Source organism: Sabethes cyaneus, chromosome 3 (genome assembly GCF_943734655.1).
Source record: "Sabethes cyaneus chromosome 3, idSabCyanKW18_F2, whole genome shotgun sequence".
Lineage (NCBI taxonomy): Eukaryota > Metazoa > Arthropoda > Insecta > Diptera > Culicidae > Sabethes > Sabethes cyaneus.
The window spans coordinates 52,300,077-52,315,342 of NC_071355.1; the positions used below are offsets into that span (position 1 = coordinate 52,300,077).

A 15,266-nucleotide genomic window follows, 5' to 3' on the forward strand; every position below is an offset into this window, starting at 1 on the left:
GTTCATTCTACAGATTCATTCAGCTGATATTTTTCTCATAAGTTCGGACTCATAAGTTTTGGCTACTTACACTTGAACCTAAGCGGTACACTTCGAAAGTTATACCAAGTCAAAGTTCAAAAGTGTTGTAAGTATCCCCGGATGACGGTACTTGATTGCCAGATATGTCGGACTTCATTAGCGCCTTAACAATGCTAAAATTTAAAAGCGACCGTTTCGCCTTATGTTCAAGTTTATAACAAGCACGTTTCCAATTCATATATTCTATGAAAGTTATTGATCTGCTCATATTCTACCTTACCAATGCTATTCACTACACGTGCCTGTTGCCATTCATGTAAAAAAAGAAGGACATTCCAATGGCACATCATATTTGCGATGAACGTGCTTTGGCTTTAATGTTATTTGTAACCAATGACCCTTTTAAAGGCAACAAGCCAATTAAAGTTCGATTATTGAAACACGACAAGCAATGCATAAGGTACTGATTTTAATCCCACTAATAAATCACTATAACTGGAGAGCCACTTGATTCAGCTTATTAAAACTTTAGATAAATCATATGAACAGACTTCCAAAAAATTAAATTTCGAATTAATTGTTAAAAAAGTTAAAATGTTTATTAAAAGCTAGTTTCATTAAAGAGCTGCTTTCTCTTTTCTTCAAGCGCTTTGAGCGAAATAAATGTTTGTTTAGTTTGATTTTATGTCCATATCATCCGTCAGTCATCAATATTAGATCATAAAAAATTGACATTCACTTGACCACAAAACTCAATAAGTCAATAACAATTTAGTTCACTATCTGTTCATAGTACATACTAATCATTGTATTATACGTACATGTAATAACTGGTTGAAAAAATTAACTTTCCAACGCGTCTCTATTCCCAGTTGTAGCGCCCGAAGCTGTTTATCCAGTAGTAGCGGCTACGGAACCCGTGGACAGACCAAACCGGATGTAGGTCACCGTTTGATTAGACGCATTAAGGATAAAAATCGTAAAAAGAAAAAGCTCAAATGCTCCACCGCATCAATTGTCACTGGTTCAAGCCTCGGAGAAAACGAATCGCTTTCGACTTCTCAAACCAATAGCAGTGATCAAACATCCGGTGTTCAACAGACAGAGCCTAGTGCATCAACTTCCACTCAACAGGACGCTATTGATAATAAAGGTAAATTCAACCGTTACCTACTGTAAGCTTGCCTGCAAAACAAATTTCTTTTTCAGGGGAAACTCCTACATCTATGGATAGTAATACACTGAAGAAACCAGCTCGATGGACCACGCCAAGTCCGCTGGATACCATGTTCGAAACTCCAGAACCATGGGACAGTGTGGACGAACAACTCCGAAGTGCAGCCAGCAAACCGGAAGCAGACGACGGATTCTGCTGCATCGTATCAATGCAAGATGGTGCAGTGCTGTTTACGACACCAAACATTACGCACAGTCTGGGGTTCCCGAGAGACATGTGGCTCGGTAGATCGTTCATTGACTTTGTTCATCCCCGGGACCGAGCGACGTTCGCTGATCAAATTACTTCAAACGCGGTAATCTCCCTAGGGGACACCAGCAGTCGCTCTAGCCAGAAGGATCAGACAAATTTCCTATACGTCATGTTACGGAAGTATCGAGGTTTGAGAAATACAGGCTTTGGCATCACCAAATCTACGGTTGGCTACCAACCGTATCGATTAACTTTGATGTTTCGTCAAGCACCAACAGAGGGCAGTGAGCTTCCGTCGAAAAATACTCCAAATATTATACTGGTAGTTTCTGCCACACCAGTTTGTAGTATTTATAACGTGCCTAATGAATTATTGGATAATAAAGAATTACGTTTTACTACCCGACACACGATTGGTGGAATACTAAAATACGTGGATGGTAATTCCGTCAAATCAATCGGTTATTTGCCCCAAGATATTTTGGGTCGATCGATATTGGAGCTGTATCATCCTGAGGATGTATCAATATTCAAAAAAGCATGCGAATCGGCGATTACCAAAGGACAAATTACCGGCTCTTGGGTCAGCCAACCAAGTCGATTTCTTACGAACAATGGGTGCTATATTCTACTTCAGACGGAGTGGGTCAGTTTTATAAATCCGTGGACTAAAGAGATTGAGTTCATTATTGGCAACCATCATGTGCTCAGAGGACCATCAAATCCAGACATATTCGCTGCTAATTGCTCGGATCAAACGTCAGACAGCTTTTCGGAAGAGCTACTTAAGGAAGCGAAGTCAATTGAGGAACAAATTGTACAACTTTTGAAGAAACCGATAACTGAATCTTCCAACGAAAAGAAGCGTATTTTGTCAAAACAATGCAAAACCCTGACTGCTTACATGGAAGAGCTCATAACTGAAATGGCCACATCTAAAGTGAAGCACAACCTGCCTGGAGATTCGGATTTCACTTCCTCTAGACGCGACTCTATGATCATTGGAGAGATGTCCCCGCACCACGAGGTACTGGATAATAAAACAATTTCCGAATCGCTGCTAAGCTACAACCAGCTAAACTATAATGATAACATCCAACGCTTTTTCGACAGTTGCCCTGCTATCAATGTATCAGATTCATTGAAACCTAACAGTTCCATAGACGTTAGTTTAAACGTTGGTAAAACAAATACTAACCGTAACAGAAACGCACTACCAGGAATTTTTCAACATCCAGCACTAACCGAAGAACTACTATACAAACACAATGAAGATATGCAAAAAGTTATGCTGAAGAAGCATCGTGACGCACAGGTACTAGCCCGCGATGTGTCCGCGAAAGATAATTCCGGCAAAGCTTCCGCCGCTGTCGAAAACCATGGAATCAAGCGTGGACCGTCTTTCTCTTGGGAAGAAGATACACCAAAATGCGTCAAGCATCAGCATGGCACAAACACTAAACCTGACGGCACACATTTGACAGTGCCCGCAATTTGCACTTCTACTGATCCACGCGATATCATTCTGACTACTACGGCGGCCATGCATAATCAACAACTGTCTTCATCCTCACGCGTACTTTCTCACGTGAGTGAAGTGTGGTCCCCGTTTGCAGTGAGTGTTACAAACATGCAGGCCATACAGAGCACCGCCCTTTCCAGCTTCATCCAAGAGAAGAATCTTCATTCAGTAGTTCCTCAGATCAACCCAAACAATCCTACTCCTGTGCATCCGATCGCATTCCCGCTCATGACCGGTGTGATGTGCCCCCAGCTGCAAGCTCACCAACATTGCGTGTTCTATCATCCCATGTTGATGTGTCAAGCAATGCCCTATCAGTCGATTCCTACTCCCCGTGCACTCGTCACCGACCACCATAATGTATGTTACTCGCACTAATTGTCAAAACATGCAACTTATTGAAATCATTTGAACCCATTTAAAACAGCAGCAATCCAGATTCAACACGGCAAAGCAGTCAACAACAGTCAGCACGGCTGTACAGGTGGACGATACAACCCATCCGCTAGGACCTGGCGGCAGATGTTCGGTGCCGCTTGCAACAACTTCGGCCCCGGTATGTGACTCCCGTGAGCCGATTCAGGACTCGAATTTCAATAGGGGAAGTATTGCACCGGCCTTGAGGTTTGAACGGGTAAAATTTTGACTTGTCTGAAAGGAAAAGAATCAGCACCATACCCATAGATTTCGAAAAGTACTCCCTAATGCTATTGCAAGGTCTCATGATTCCCTAATTCTGCTCTAATTTTGCGCGTCTAATTTGAACGCCTTATTCCGCACACCTGGCATTAAATCAGCAATCTCCCAACACAACATGCACATTTCTGTGCTGTCAATAATGTGTAAAAGCTTGAAAAAGTATACTAGCGACCAGTTTTTTTGAAAATATATCGTATATTCGACTAGAAAACCGCCAGATCTAGACCAAGTGCGCGGTATTAGAGCATGTCGCGGTATTTGGTCTCAAAACTACTTGAGGAAAATATGTTTTGCTCCATTTATTGCTGAATTAATAATTTTACCAGAATTTTCCGAATTCTTTGATCCCACACCAGGTAAAAGACCCCTTAGGCAGCTATATGCGTTAAAAAAGCTGTTTCGAAAAAACAATACTACGCCGCTCTGTTGAAGAATCTTACTAGATGCCCAAATAGTGACCCTTTCAGACAGATTAAAAGATATACCAAGTTTCTGAATATCAGAAGTACTTCTTTTAAAACTAAAAACCTGTAGTTAAATTCCGTGATTTGTGGGTTAGCAAACAAATTATCGAAGAAACAAAATCATCCCCCTAGCCAATACTGCCCCCTACGGACATTTCTTGCACCGAACAAGGTCGTCCATCAACACCCAAACTAATGTATTCTGTTTCACTTGTACCTCTTTCGCTATCCCGATCCTCCAGGCATTGGTCTTCAACGTCGGCGGAGGTTTCCAGCTTGAAAAGGAACCAATTTCCTGCAAAAATTGTGACCCGTCACCAGCGCTCCAGGAAAACAACGACGACATGGACATTTCAAGCTTATCCAGCTTCTATTCAAGCTTTCTGAAGTCGGAAAACTCATCGGACAGTGACGATCCGACCAAGCGAACTTCAAACTGCGCCAACTGGGAGAGCGCAAGCCGTGTTAAGCGTCGTCCGAATCCACCGTGGCTGGACAATGTGAGCAAAACGAAAGACTTGCTTTACCGTTACCAGTTGGACGAACGTTCCGTACGAGATCTTCTCGAGTCCGATTTGATTGCGTTGAAAAGTCTCCACCAGGTAGGAAAGCACTCACTATGGTAATTCATTTGGAAATCTCTTTTTATTTCAACCCTCAGCCGCTCTTGGTAAATGAACAACTTGACCAGTTGTATCTGGACCTGGAGGGCGAAGGATTGACAACTCGACTGGCGCTCAGCGAAACGGCTTCCGGTGGTACGAGCAGCAGTTGCAGTGATGATGGCGAAAGCAGTCAGTGTCAAAGCAAATTTACCGGAGGAAGTATAAAGTACAGCAAACTGATGATGATCTACGAAGAGAATGCTCCGTTTCCATCTCCTCTTCCGATATCTAATACGGATAAACTTTAGCGTCGATTTTTATTCAATTCCTGTTTGTTTGTTTATCTTATAGCAGTATTAGCTGCCTAAAGGTGCTCTCGCACAACCTTTCTTGGATTGCTTAACAATAAATTACGCTCAACAAAAATTAATCGACCATTACAAATTTTGCAGTGAGTTTGTCTACCGCAATAAGTAATAACACTACTACCGATCGGTAATATCGCTTAAATGCTGTGTCTTATTCGTTTGTAAGTTTAGCTCTTAATAATGTTACGATTTTTGATCAATATTCTTAGTGATTATTAAAGATTTCTAAAAAACAAGCTAAGTATTTTAAAATGTCTGCAATAAATCACTTTTTCTTTGTACTTTTACCCTTTTCGAAAAATAGATTAACTTTCGGAAATCCTTTATTGTCGTTTTACTGGAATTGGTAACTACCGCTTCTTTCTTTTAAATGCTTTCGGTTGATCGTCGGAGACTTCCTCACTAGCCTGTGTCTTTCCCACGTCAACATTCTCCTTAAATTGTCTCAAATCAGCACAGAATAGGACAGTCTGTGCCCAGCCTGCCATTGGTCCGTAGATCTCCCTAAATTTATCACCAATTTCACCATACATTCGTCCCGATATGGTTTTCACCTTACCCAGGTGTGGCAAATAATTGCGCGCTATTTGAAACACATGCGTATCTACGGGAATCGCCTGCAGATGGTTCAGGGACATGAGACAAATACAGTCGGCCACTTTCGGTCCGATACCGGTTAGCGTGAGCAGCTCCTTGTGAGCTTCCTTATAGTCCAGCTGCTGTAGCTTTCGAAACCATTCCAAGTTACCTTTAGCAAGAATTTCTTCAGCAGATTTTTGAATGTATTTCGCTCGATAACCAAAGCTCAGCTCGCGCAAATGTCTTTCCACCTCCGGAGAAGCTAACGATTCAGCATCGGGAAAGTTGTAGTATGGTGTTCCTTGATAATCGCAAATTTTAATCCCATAATGAGTACAAATCTTTTCGACCAAACCGGAAATCCTGAAACAAAAAAGCGGTAATATTTATCGAAATTCAAACAATAACTAACCCACCTTGAAATGTTATTATTCTGACTGCAAATAAAGGAAAACAAATTCTCCACCGGATCTTGATTCAGCTGCCGTACTGCGTAGAACTGACCTGCACTATTTTCGAAATGTGCATGACATTTAATCCACTGCTGGTAGCACCGGTCCAAATCAACGTCCAACCGGAAATAGATGCGTAGCAACTGTTCATAATAGCTGAGCGGGTAAAGTAAATTACCCGCGCGGGAATACTCCTTCGGTTCGTTCACCTTAAGACGAATGCTCACCAGATTGCCACTTTTTCTAGATGATTTTTCCGACTTGGGAAGTTTGGTTGAGCTGCTCACGTCACGATCGGTAAGATTAGGATACGGAAGTTCACCGATTATCCGATATAATAAATGGGATTTGCTTTGCTTTAGAATCCACACAATGTTGGCAAATACGCCTATAAATTCTTCTCCGTCCTGGGAAGATGCCTGTGGTTTCCAGCTGTAATTAAACAAAGTTAGTAGATTCAAATCGTGCTAGAATGGAACTTCTCACCGGAAACTCTGACCGCCAGTCAAAGTTGTTTTCAGTTGAAGTATTCTATCTGCACAGGGGATTTTATACCACGACGGTGTACCAGCCATTATCGAAAGCGAATCAAACAATTTACATTTATTTACTGAATACGTTTAGTAACTTAACACTTTAACGAACATTATAAAACGGTTAAACACTTCTTCTGTGTTGATACTCTAATCGATGTGCCTGGCCTGACCTAATCCAATCCAATCGTACCTACGAAATAAATCGATAAAACAGAGTGCATAGTTAAAAATAAAATCAACCGGCACGCTTTTACAGCTGACGAGCTGACAGGAGTGCGCGCCAAACAAATCAAGGGGTCTGTAAATGGTTAAAAGTGGAAACAGCGAGGAGTGTATACACTGAAAACAATTTTCGTTGCAAAACTTGTTGCAAAACATGTCACAGATATACAGATGTTCGTGAAGCGTGAACACGCGTCATTTACTGCGAGTAGTCCCAAGTAACCAGTGAGCTCTTAAAGAAGCAGAAATTTAGCTTCTAATTAGCCTGTAATGCACACCTTATCGTGCAGCCTTGATCTATATGCTTATAAAATGCTATTAAAAAGCCAGTTTTGGCGAAATATAGAGCCGCATTAGAGCTTTGAGATTTACAAAAGTCATAAAATGTAACGCCTGTTGCGTAACTATTGATCGCTAAGCATAAAATATGGAAAAATATATGTTCGTCCTTTTTTATCTCCTCTCTCTGTTATTCTTATCCTCTGTTAACGTTTCAAGATTGCTTTTTTTGTGATTTTTCTCATTTTTTTCTTTGGCGAGAATTGAACCGCCAAAAATTTGTCAATTACACTCCCATATGTGGCTTTGCAGGAATAGTGCAACACCTCTACCAGTTAAGCTGTAAACAGTAGTTGAGAGTCAGCTACCAACAGCTCCACTTAAACTGCCGAAATTTTTCACTCGGATGTTTGATTTGCATAGCAAGGTGGAATGTAGGGAAAAGTTCTATTTTTCCCATTTCTTCTATACATCGAATTTTGAGGAAATTCCCTGCCTTTTATTTTGTTTTCATGTGGTGGTATACATATATTTAACATATTATCCGCTTGCATATTCCACATATATTCATGTTGATGTTTGTTCGAACAGCGGTGCAGGATTTTACGTGAGATAACACGAGAGGGAAGTATTTTTCCTTTTATCATCACACATTCGTTCACTGTTCGTCATGAGATTTCCTGCAAGTGTGAGCAGCGTTCAAAGTGTGCGTTCTTTTGCTGCCGGTAACGGCAATAAAGCTCGCTTAGAGCAGAGATGCCAGGTGATTTTTTGAAAAGTCTTCACGAATCAAGGAAAAATGTCTTCATTTGTCTGCTTTCGGCTTTCCGCCCATTTAAATTGCATGGTGAAGACATGTCTTCACATGTCTTCAAGTGAAGACATTTCACTTTTTTGTAACAAAAATGTCTTCAAAATGAAGACATGTCTTCACTTCTGGCATCTCTGGCTTAGAGCATCTAATCAGCATTTCATAGTGCTTCAACTAACTTTTAATTCAGCATTGAGAATCGTGTTGAGAATGCGATATTAAGTCAGGTATTATCGATATTATGGATGAATTGTGGCAATAAGCTCAATAGATGGCGGTAGTGAGCTCGCATTTTCAAAGTATATTATTTACACAAGTTTTTGGATAAAATGTCTTCTATAGCTTGAACGTCTGTACCTGCGGTCAGACCAACAAAGTACTCTTAAAGTAATTTGTAATTTGAACTGGATCGAAGAGAAGATCGATCGCAACGAAGAAGAGGCAGCATTGGCGGAACGAGCGCGCATTTCTAGGGGGGGCTATCGACTTTTTCGCGTGTATAATGGCGGCTAGTGGGCACAACTTTCGGAAAACGTTAGCATGGTTTAGGTAACTTTATTCACGTCAAGTTGATATTTCCAGCCTTGATTGTTGTTGTAGAACTTTCAAGCGTACGTGAGCGGGGTTCCCGAAAGCAAATAAACGTTATCGAAAAGTGTAAACACTAGCCGCCATTAAGCACGCGAAAAGGTGGATAGCCCCCGGTTTTTTCGACCATTTTATTTGGTCGGCCAGCTCCATTTTTCTATGGGGGGGGGGCTAAATCTCTCCCCCCTACTGTTTTACCTGACTCACTGCGAATATGCGTATTATTGAAATAAAACGTAACCATACGTTTTATTCATTTATAACGCATACACTCAACCCCCGCTAATATGAAACACACATCGTTCAGATCAGGCGAATTTATTTTTAATCTGAATATTTGGTAACTCTATTCATTTTTACATACGCGCAGGGTGCGCAGTCTATGAACTTGATGTTTTGATTTGACAAAAACAAACGTTTTGAAACATGTCGAATATGCGCGAATTCTGAACATCCAGATTGTAGAAGAGGAAATTGGTTCGACAGTTTCAACTAAAATGGTCTATTTAGAGTGCTGGAGAGAGATAAGTTGCTTATGAGCTATATTGCCGAAGTTACTGAGCAAGAGGAAACGTATTAAGATTTTTTGCTTTTTTTTTCAATTTGCCAGGTCAACTTAACCGTCAACTGAGTATGACGCTTGATCAGTTTTTAATGTGAACGCATTCATACCAACGGGGTTCAGATTAAAAATGTTCAGATTGAAGGAGATCATTCAGCGGGGGTACACGGTATGCAGTTAATATCGATAACAAACGATTTTTTATAAGTTGTGCTTTTGTTATTGCATTTAATTTGTAAAAAGTTGCATAAATAACAATTCAGTTTCACAATACAATTATTGCGTACTACTGGCACATGAAATATTTTTAGTGATCAAAATTAACGATATTTTCTATACAAGGGCGATATTTTTCGAAACCTTTCGAACCAACACGATCCCGGGAATACAACGCATATTCGCAGTGAGTCGGGTAACACAGTAGCGGCATTAGGCATTCACAAATATCTGGCTGATTTTTAGATGCTCATCCTATTTGTATATCAGTTTATTGATTATCACAAACAGGTATTGTCAATTGCAAGGAAAATTGTACCATCCAAAGTGCGATATCGCTCATAAAAGTGCTATTTTGCATTAAATCGTTTCCGTATCTTCGGCGCACTTTTTCGTTATCTTCCAAGCAATAAGTGCGCCGAAGATACCGAAACGATTTATTGTCAATTGCAAGGAAAATTGTACCATCCAAAGTGCGATATCGCTCATAAAAGTGCTATTTTGCATTAAATCGTTTCCGTATCTTCGGCGCACTTTTTCGTTATCTTCCAAGCAATAAGTGCGCCGAAGATACCGAAACGATTTATTGTCAATTGCAAGGAAAATTGTACCATCCAAAGTGCGATATCGCTCATAAAAGTGCGTCAACAATTACAAAAAGAGCAAAAATAGAAAAATTGATTTTACAAATTCATATACAATAAATAAGATTTTTCTATCTTCGCTGCAGAGATAGAAGGTTACTGTCTTCAGCAAAATTTCTTGTAATAATATGCTCTAAAAGTTTGCAGAACACATCAATGTGTTATATTGACACTGAAGAAAAATATTTTTTTATTTCACTTTTAGGGGGATTAATCAAAATTTAAATTCCACCAGACGATAGAGCTTTCAATTTCAAGAAACTCTTCCAAAGGTTCGATAAACCTAAAACCAAGTTTTCCCATTCAAAACTCTAGTGCACACGTTTTCTTTGGTTTGGGGCTATTGTGCGCGCGAATAATTGTGTTATAAAAGTTGGCGCGAGTGTTCGAGGGTTAATATCTTTTAACCGATAAAACCAATTCTTATGAAATTTTGCATATATATTCGTAGTGTCAAAACCTCTCGTTTGATATTAAAATAATTGAAATTAGATAAATTATCTTGGTTAAAATCATTATAAATTATTGTTAATTTTGGTGTGCTATACCGTGGACCCCCGTTCGTTTGACCATTTTTAATCTGAACACTTTTTAATTTGAACCCCGTTGGTTTGCACGACGTGCAAATTAAAAATGGTTCAAACGTCATTCTCAACATGACATCATTTGTTTATACAGACAATGCACATAAACACGAATTGTTTGTACTGACCTAGCGTGTTTAATCGGTTTCACATGTCGTTTTCCTAACGATTAAGATAGAAATCCGATCTGAGAATGCAATATTCGCACTTGCAACTGCCAACTAAAACAAACCACCAAAACAATAACAAAGAGTCCACTGTATACAGTTGCTCATAACTTTCAAATTAAACGTCCAATCAAAAAACCATTCAATAGTGATCTATTGGGATATATTATCTTTCAAATGAAACTAATAGCGCATAAATCGGTTTGGCCATCTCTAAGAAACAGGCGATAATTATTACCTTGTCAAAACAGGTTTTTTAAGCATAACTTTTAAACTACTTATTTGTTTTCAATTAAAAATTCCTGAACAATTTGGTTTTAATAAGGGCTTTCATTTGATACTAAGATCGTTGAAATCGGTCGAGTAGTTCCGAAGAAACCCGTGTCACGTATTTTTGACATTTTTGCTCATAACTTTTAAACGGAACGTCGTATCACGAAACAACTCAATAGTGATCTACTAGACAATAATACCTTTCAAACAAAAGTAATAGCGAACGATTCGGTTCAGCCATCTCTGAGAAACAGGCGATAGAAAAAATCATTACATACATACACACACACACACACACACACACACACACACACACACACACACACACACACACACACACACACACACACACACACACACACCCACACACACACACACACACATACACACACACACACACACACACCATTACACATACACACACACACACCATTACACATACACACACACACCATTACACATACACACACACACACACACACACACACACACACACACACACACACACACACACACACCATTACACATACACACACACACACCATTACACATACACACACACACCATTACACATACACACACACACACACACACACACACACACACACACACACACACACACACACACACCATTACACATACACACACACACACACAGACATTGCTCAAATCGTCGAACCCTATCGATTGGTATATGTGACTTGGCCCTCCGGGCCTCAGATCAATTTCGTGTTTTTCGACCAATTTTTAAACCTTTGTTATAGTATAACAAAGGTAAAACGTAACGTTGTTTATGGATCACTCTTTCAACTAACTTAAAATAGTTTCTTTCCACCCTACACTTCGTTAAGGCAGCGTGGCCGAGTGGTCTAAGGCGCTGGTTTTAGGCACCAGTCAGAAATGGCGTGGGTTCGAATCCCACCGCTGTCAAATCTTTTTTATATCGACCACCAGCCGTTACTTTTTGTTGGTAATTGTGAAATTGACGACCAACATGTCAATAGGACCGAAGTCCAACATCTAAAAACAAACCGGAGTGAGGGACCTATCGGTTCTATTGATGTATATTGGCTCAACTATCTGTGGCCCAATCAACTAGAACCCTCACTTGTTTGCATATTGAAAGGTTGGTTGTCAAATCCAGCAGCACAACAAAGGTACAAAAACGTGTAAAAATGATTGAAATTGAACAGAAATCAATAATTGGTTAAAGAAGGGCTATACCTATATCACTGTAAATGGCAGATAAAAAAGTAAAAATCAGTAAATAATTTTGGTTGATTGGTTACAGTTAGGCGACGCGGTCTAATTGATTTGTAAATGTAATTTTTTTTAATAATATTCAAATTTACAAGTGTCTTCCGATTCTTAGAAAAATTCTTCAAATGTAACAGCACAGTCGGGGTCGGCATTTCTCGAGCAAGTTTTCGAGCAGTTGCTAACAATATTTTGCAATGTCTGGCATCTCTGTGTCGCATCGCTCGCTGTCCTTGTCCTCGTCCTCGCTGTTGTTCACAAAGGTTTTCGCAGATTTCGAGTGCTCAATAACACAATTAACAAAATAATTTCCAAAGAACCAAAATACGTATATGTGATACATGTTTGAATTGAAGGAAAACGCAAAGTAACATGCTTGCTGGATATGTATTTAAATAAGGATAGTGAATAACTTGTGATATTATAATGCATACGAAAAGTTGTGATCTGGTAGTTTATCTACAGTCTACGCAAGGAAACTAACATTTTGTAATGTTTGGTAAGAATAACCAAACATTACCTGCATCATCTACTTCCCAAGGTTAGTTGGCTGATAATTTACGATTAATATTACAGTCCTCTATATGATCAGTGAATTTAGAAGAATTGCCACCTGACCTGACGATGCCTAGGGCTAGGTGCTATTCATTCTATAACTCGAAAGTGGCTACCAATATTTACAAAACATGTTTGGGCTTAGCAAAACCAGCAGAATATTTGCTCCTAAATGAAGTAATTTACGTATCTGAAAGGTGATAAAAACCTTTCCGAGGCTAAGAAACCCAAGCACGATTTAGACTGTCGGTGCCCTACGACGAAACACTTCTGGAGGAGTTATTTATTCTCTGGAAAACCAAACGAATATCAACTTTTCTGTATCAAAATGCTACTATAGCTACGAAGTCTGCTACCTACCAGGTAATATAAAAAATATTTCACTACACAAATTCCGGTTACACATATCGAAAGTGTAGTGCCATTGGTTGCAATTTTTATTCTTACCGCTACCTAGTGCTAAGAAAATGTTCAAACTTTATTTCATTGTGGTAAGGTAAAGATATTGACATGACTCTATTTGGGGAGTTGATTTTGTAAAATCAGGTAATGTAATTACAGTTGATAACTCAAAAAACATCTCTTTAATGTTTTCCAAACTCGCATAAAAAGCAAAAATACTTCCACTGAATCTTTTATTATCTCCGATTAGGCGATTAATAAACTTAACATATAAAGCCTTTCTTTTTGGATAAGAGTCCGTGTAGATAACAGAATAACGGTATAAACCAAAGGGCTGAGAAATAGAGATATTTGTTGCGCACATAAACTAGGGTTTTCTTTATTGCAACTGCAGTAGAATTGCAATATGTAGGGACCTAAAAATGTGAGTTGTACCTTACGCCTACACACTTGAGGTATATTAATTAAATCTCTTATGAACTTATAAATCAAAATACTGCGCATTGCCGCAATTTCTTCATTTAAATAAATAACATACTTGGAAGCGTTCGTTGGAATCAAATTTGAAAACACAAAATATAAAAAAAAACTTGGAGATACCGGGGATCGAACCCGGGGCCTTTCACATGCAAAGCGAACGCTCTACCACTGAGCTATATCCCCTTGGTGCATTAGGGGTAGCCCTAGAGCGGGAGCGGCCAGCATCATCAAGCTTTTGCTTTAAAATATATATGTAAAACGGAGCAGAACAAATAAATTGAAAAACACACGCAAAAATTTGAACAAATTTATATGTGTAATCTGTATTATTAAATAATGTTTTATTGTTGTTTTAATTTTTTATTGCAATTATAATCTGCAATATGTAATCAAGAAGCTTTTATACATGTTAATCATGTTCGCATTTCGCAATTTTATCAAAATAACTAAATAAATATTTAACATCACTGTTATCACCTCCGTATTCAAAACTGACTTTTGGATCTTTCTTACCAATCGAGGGGATATAGCTCAGTGGTAGAGCGTTCGCTTTGCATGTGAAAGGCCCCGGGTTCGATCCCCGGTATCTCCAATCTTTTTGCTGCGTAGGTATTTGACTTTGATCTTTATTATGTTTGTTCATTATTTTACCTGCGATTTTACCATGTGTGCTAAGAAACAGAAAAGCTATTCCATACATCTTCTAACCTAAATTTAGGGAAACGCTATGAGTTAAAGCGAACGGCTGAAAAGCGGTTTCAATTTGTTACATTTATAAATGTTAATATTAATAATAATGTTTATAAATGATACTAAAAACTACCAGATACCTTTCCGCTTCTACCTGTTTTACTATATTAATAAGATTAAATCAAATTGAAATTTCCTTTTGGTGAAAACTTAGTGATTGAAAAATATCACACAGAAATTGATATCTTAACGGGAAATTAGCAGTCGTTAACTTTTTTTCGGAGAGCCCAATTTCGGAAGCAGTTTTTAGGCCCAAAAGGGATTTTGTTTATAAAAATGTAAATGCTGCATTCTTCCTGCCAATCTGAACACAGCGAACATATTTTCATGAACAGAATTTTTGTTTCAAACAAAAAATCAGAGAGGTTGTGTACAAGACATGACCACATATAGGTGGCGCAGGACTACGTAAGTCTCTTTGTGGCGATAGTAGCATATATCCATGCATGTAATATGTAATACGATTCTTCATGTATACATAGCATATACATAGGTTTGTTGAGACTGCAGGTTGAGAATATTCAATTATTTTCGAATTAATGGTAATAGCACCGCAAATCTTACTTCAACATCAAAGAATCAAAGAAATCTAAATTTTTGGAAGTCGATAATTTTCTACAGCATGTTATCCATTCTCATGATTGAAAACTACTAAATCAGTTAAAATTGTTTGCAAAATGTTTTGTACCTTACTGCCTTATACTGGGTTGACAGTCAAATAAACATTAGCATCACTACGGGTCCCTCCTGCCTTGTCTTGTCCATAATTTTCGAAAGAAATTAATCTAAATGTAATGCTTG

General features: G+C 38.8%; 2 protein-coding genes and 3 non-coding genes across 5 annotated transcripts in view; 3 read left to right on the forward strand and 2 right to left on the reverse strand.

Moving 5' to 3' along the window:
* LOC128739584 (uncharacterized) overlaps positions 1 to 5,355 on the forward strand; it is a 78,035-nt gene extending 72,680 nt beyond the window's left edge. The window contains exons 10-14 of the mRNA XM_053835080.1: positions 894 to 1,174; positions 1,231 to 3,332; positions 3,400 to 3,528; positions 4,378 to 4,737; positions 4,797 to 5,355. Of these exons, the coding sequence (XP_053691055.1) occupies positions 894 to 1,174; positions 1,231 to 3,332; positions 3,400 to 3,528; positions 4,378 to 4,737; positions 4,797 to 5,048 (3,124 nt within the window). The 3' untranslated portion in view covers positions 5,049 to 5,355. The remainder of the gene's footprint in view (positions 1 to 893; positions 1,175 to 1,230; positions 3,333 to 3,399; positions 3,529 to 4,377; positions 4,738 to 4,796) is intronic.
* Positions 5,356 to 5,368: 13 nt separating this feature from the next.
* On the reverse strand, positions 5,369 to 6,802 carry LOC128743098 (N-glycosylase/DNA lyase). The gene is made up of 3 exons (XM_053839620.1): positions 6,626 to 6,802; positions 6,104 to 6,571; positions 5,369 to 6,050 (listed from the first exon to the last, which is right to left on the reverse strand). Exons 1-3 carry the CDS (start codon positions 6,712 to 6,714, stop codon positions 5,459 to 5,461), a joined length of 1,149 nt encoding a protein of 382 aa, XP_053695595.1. The 5' UTR covers positions 6,715 to 6,802; the 3' UTR covers positions 5,369 to 5,458.
* Positions 6,803 to 11,871: 5,069 nt separating this feature from the next.
* Trnal-uag (transfer RNA leucine (anticodon UAG)) lies at positions 11,872 to 11,951 on the forward strand. Its single transcript has one exon. It is a non-coding gene; the product is annotated as a tRNA-Leu (tRNA).
* A 1,875-nt stretch (positions 11,952 to 13,826) lies between these two features.
* On the reverse strand, positions 13,827 to 13,898 carry Trnaa-ugc (transfer RNA alanine (anticodon UGC)). The gene has a single exon. It is a non-coding gene; the product is annotated as a tRNA-Ala (tRNA).
* A 337-nt stretch (positions 13,899 to 14,235) lies between these two features.
* Positions 14,236 to 14,307, forward strand: Trnaa-ugc (transfer RNA alanine (anticodon UGC)). The gene has a single exon. It is a non-coding gene; the product is annotated as a tRNA-Ala (tRNA).
* The last annotated feature ends 959 nt before the right edge of the window (positions 14,308 to 15,266 follow it).

What these genes read in the sequence shown, in the direction of transcription:
- LOC128743098 (XM_053839620.1), bottom strand. Translation starts at nt 6,714, where the DNA reads ATGGCTGGTACACCGTCGTGGTATAAAATCCCCTGTGCAGATAGAATA. An exon ending in ACTGGCGGTCAGAGTTTCCG is followed by an intron (nt 6,572 to 6,625) that starts GTGAGAAGTTCC and finishes GTTTAATTACAG; the next exon opens with CTGGAAACCACAGGCATCTT. An exon ending in CAGAATAATAACATTTCAAG is followed by an intron (nt 6,051 to 6,103) that starts GTGGGTTAGTTA and finishes TTTTTGTTTCAG; the next exon opens with GATTTCCGGTTTGGTCGAAA.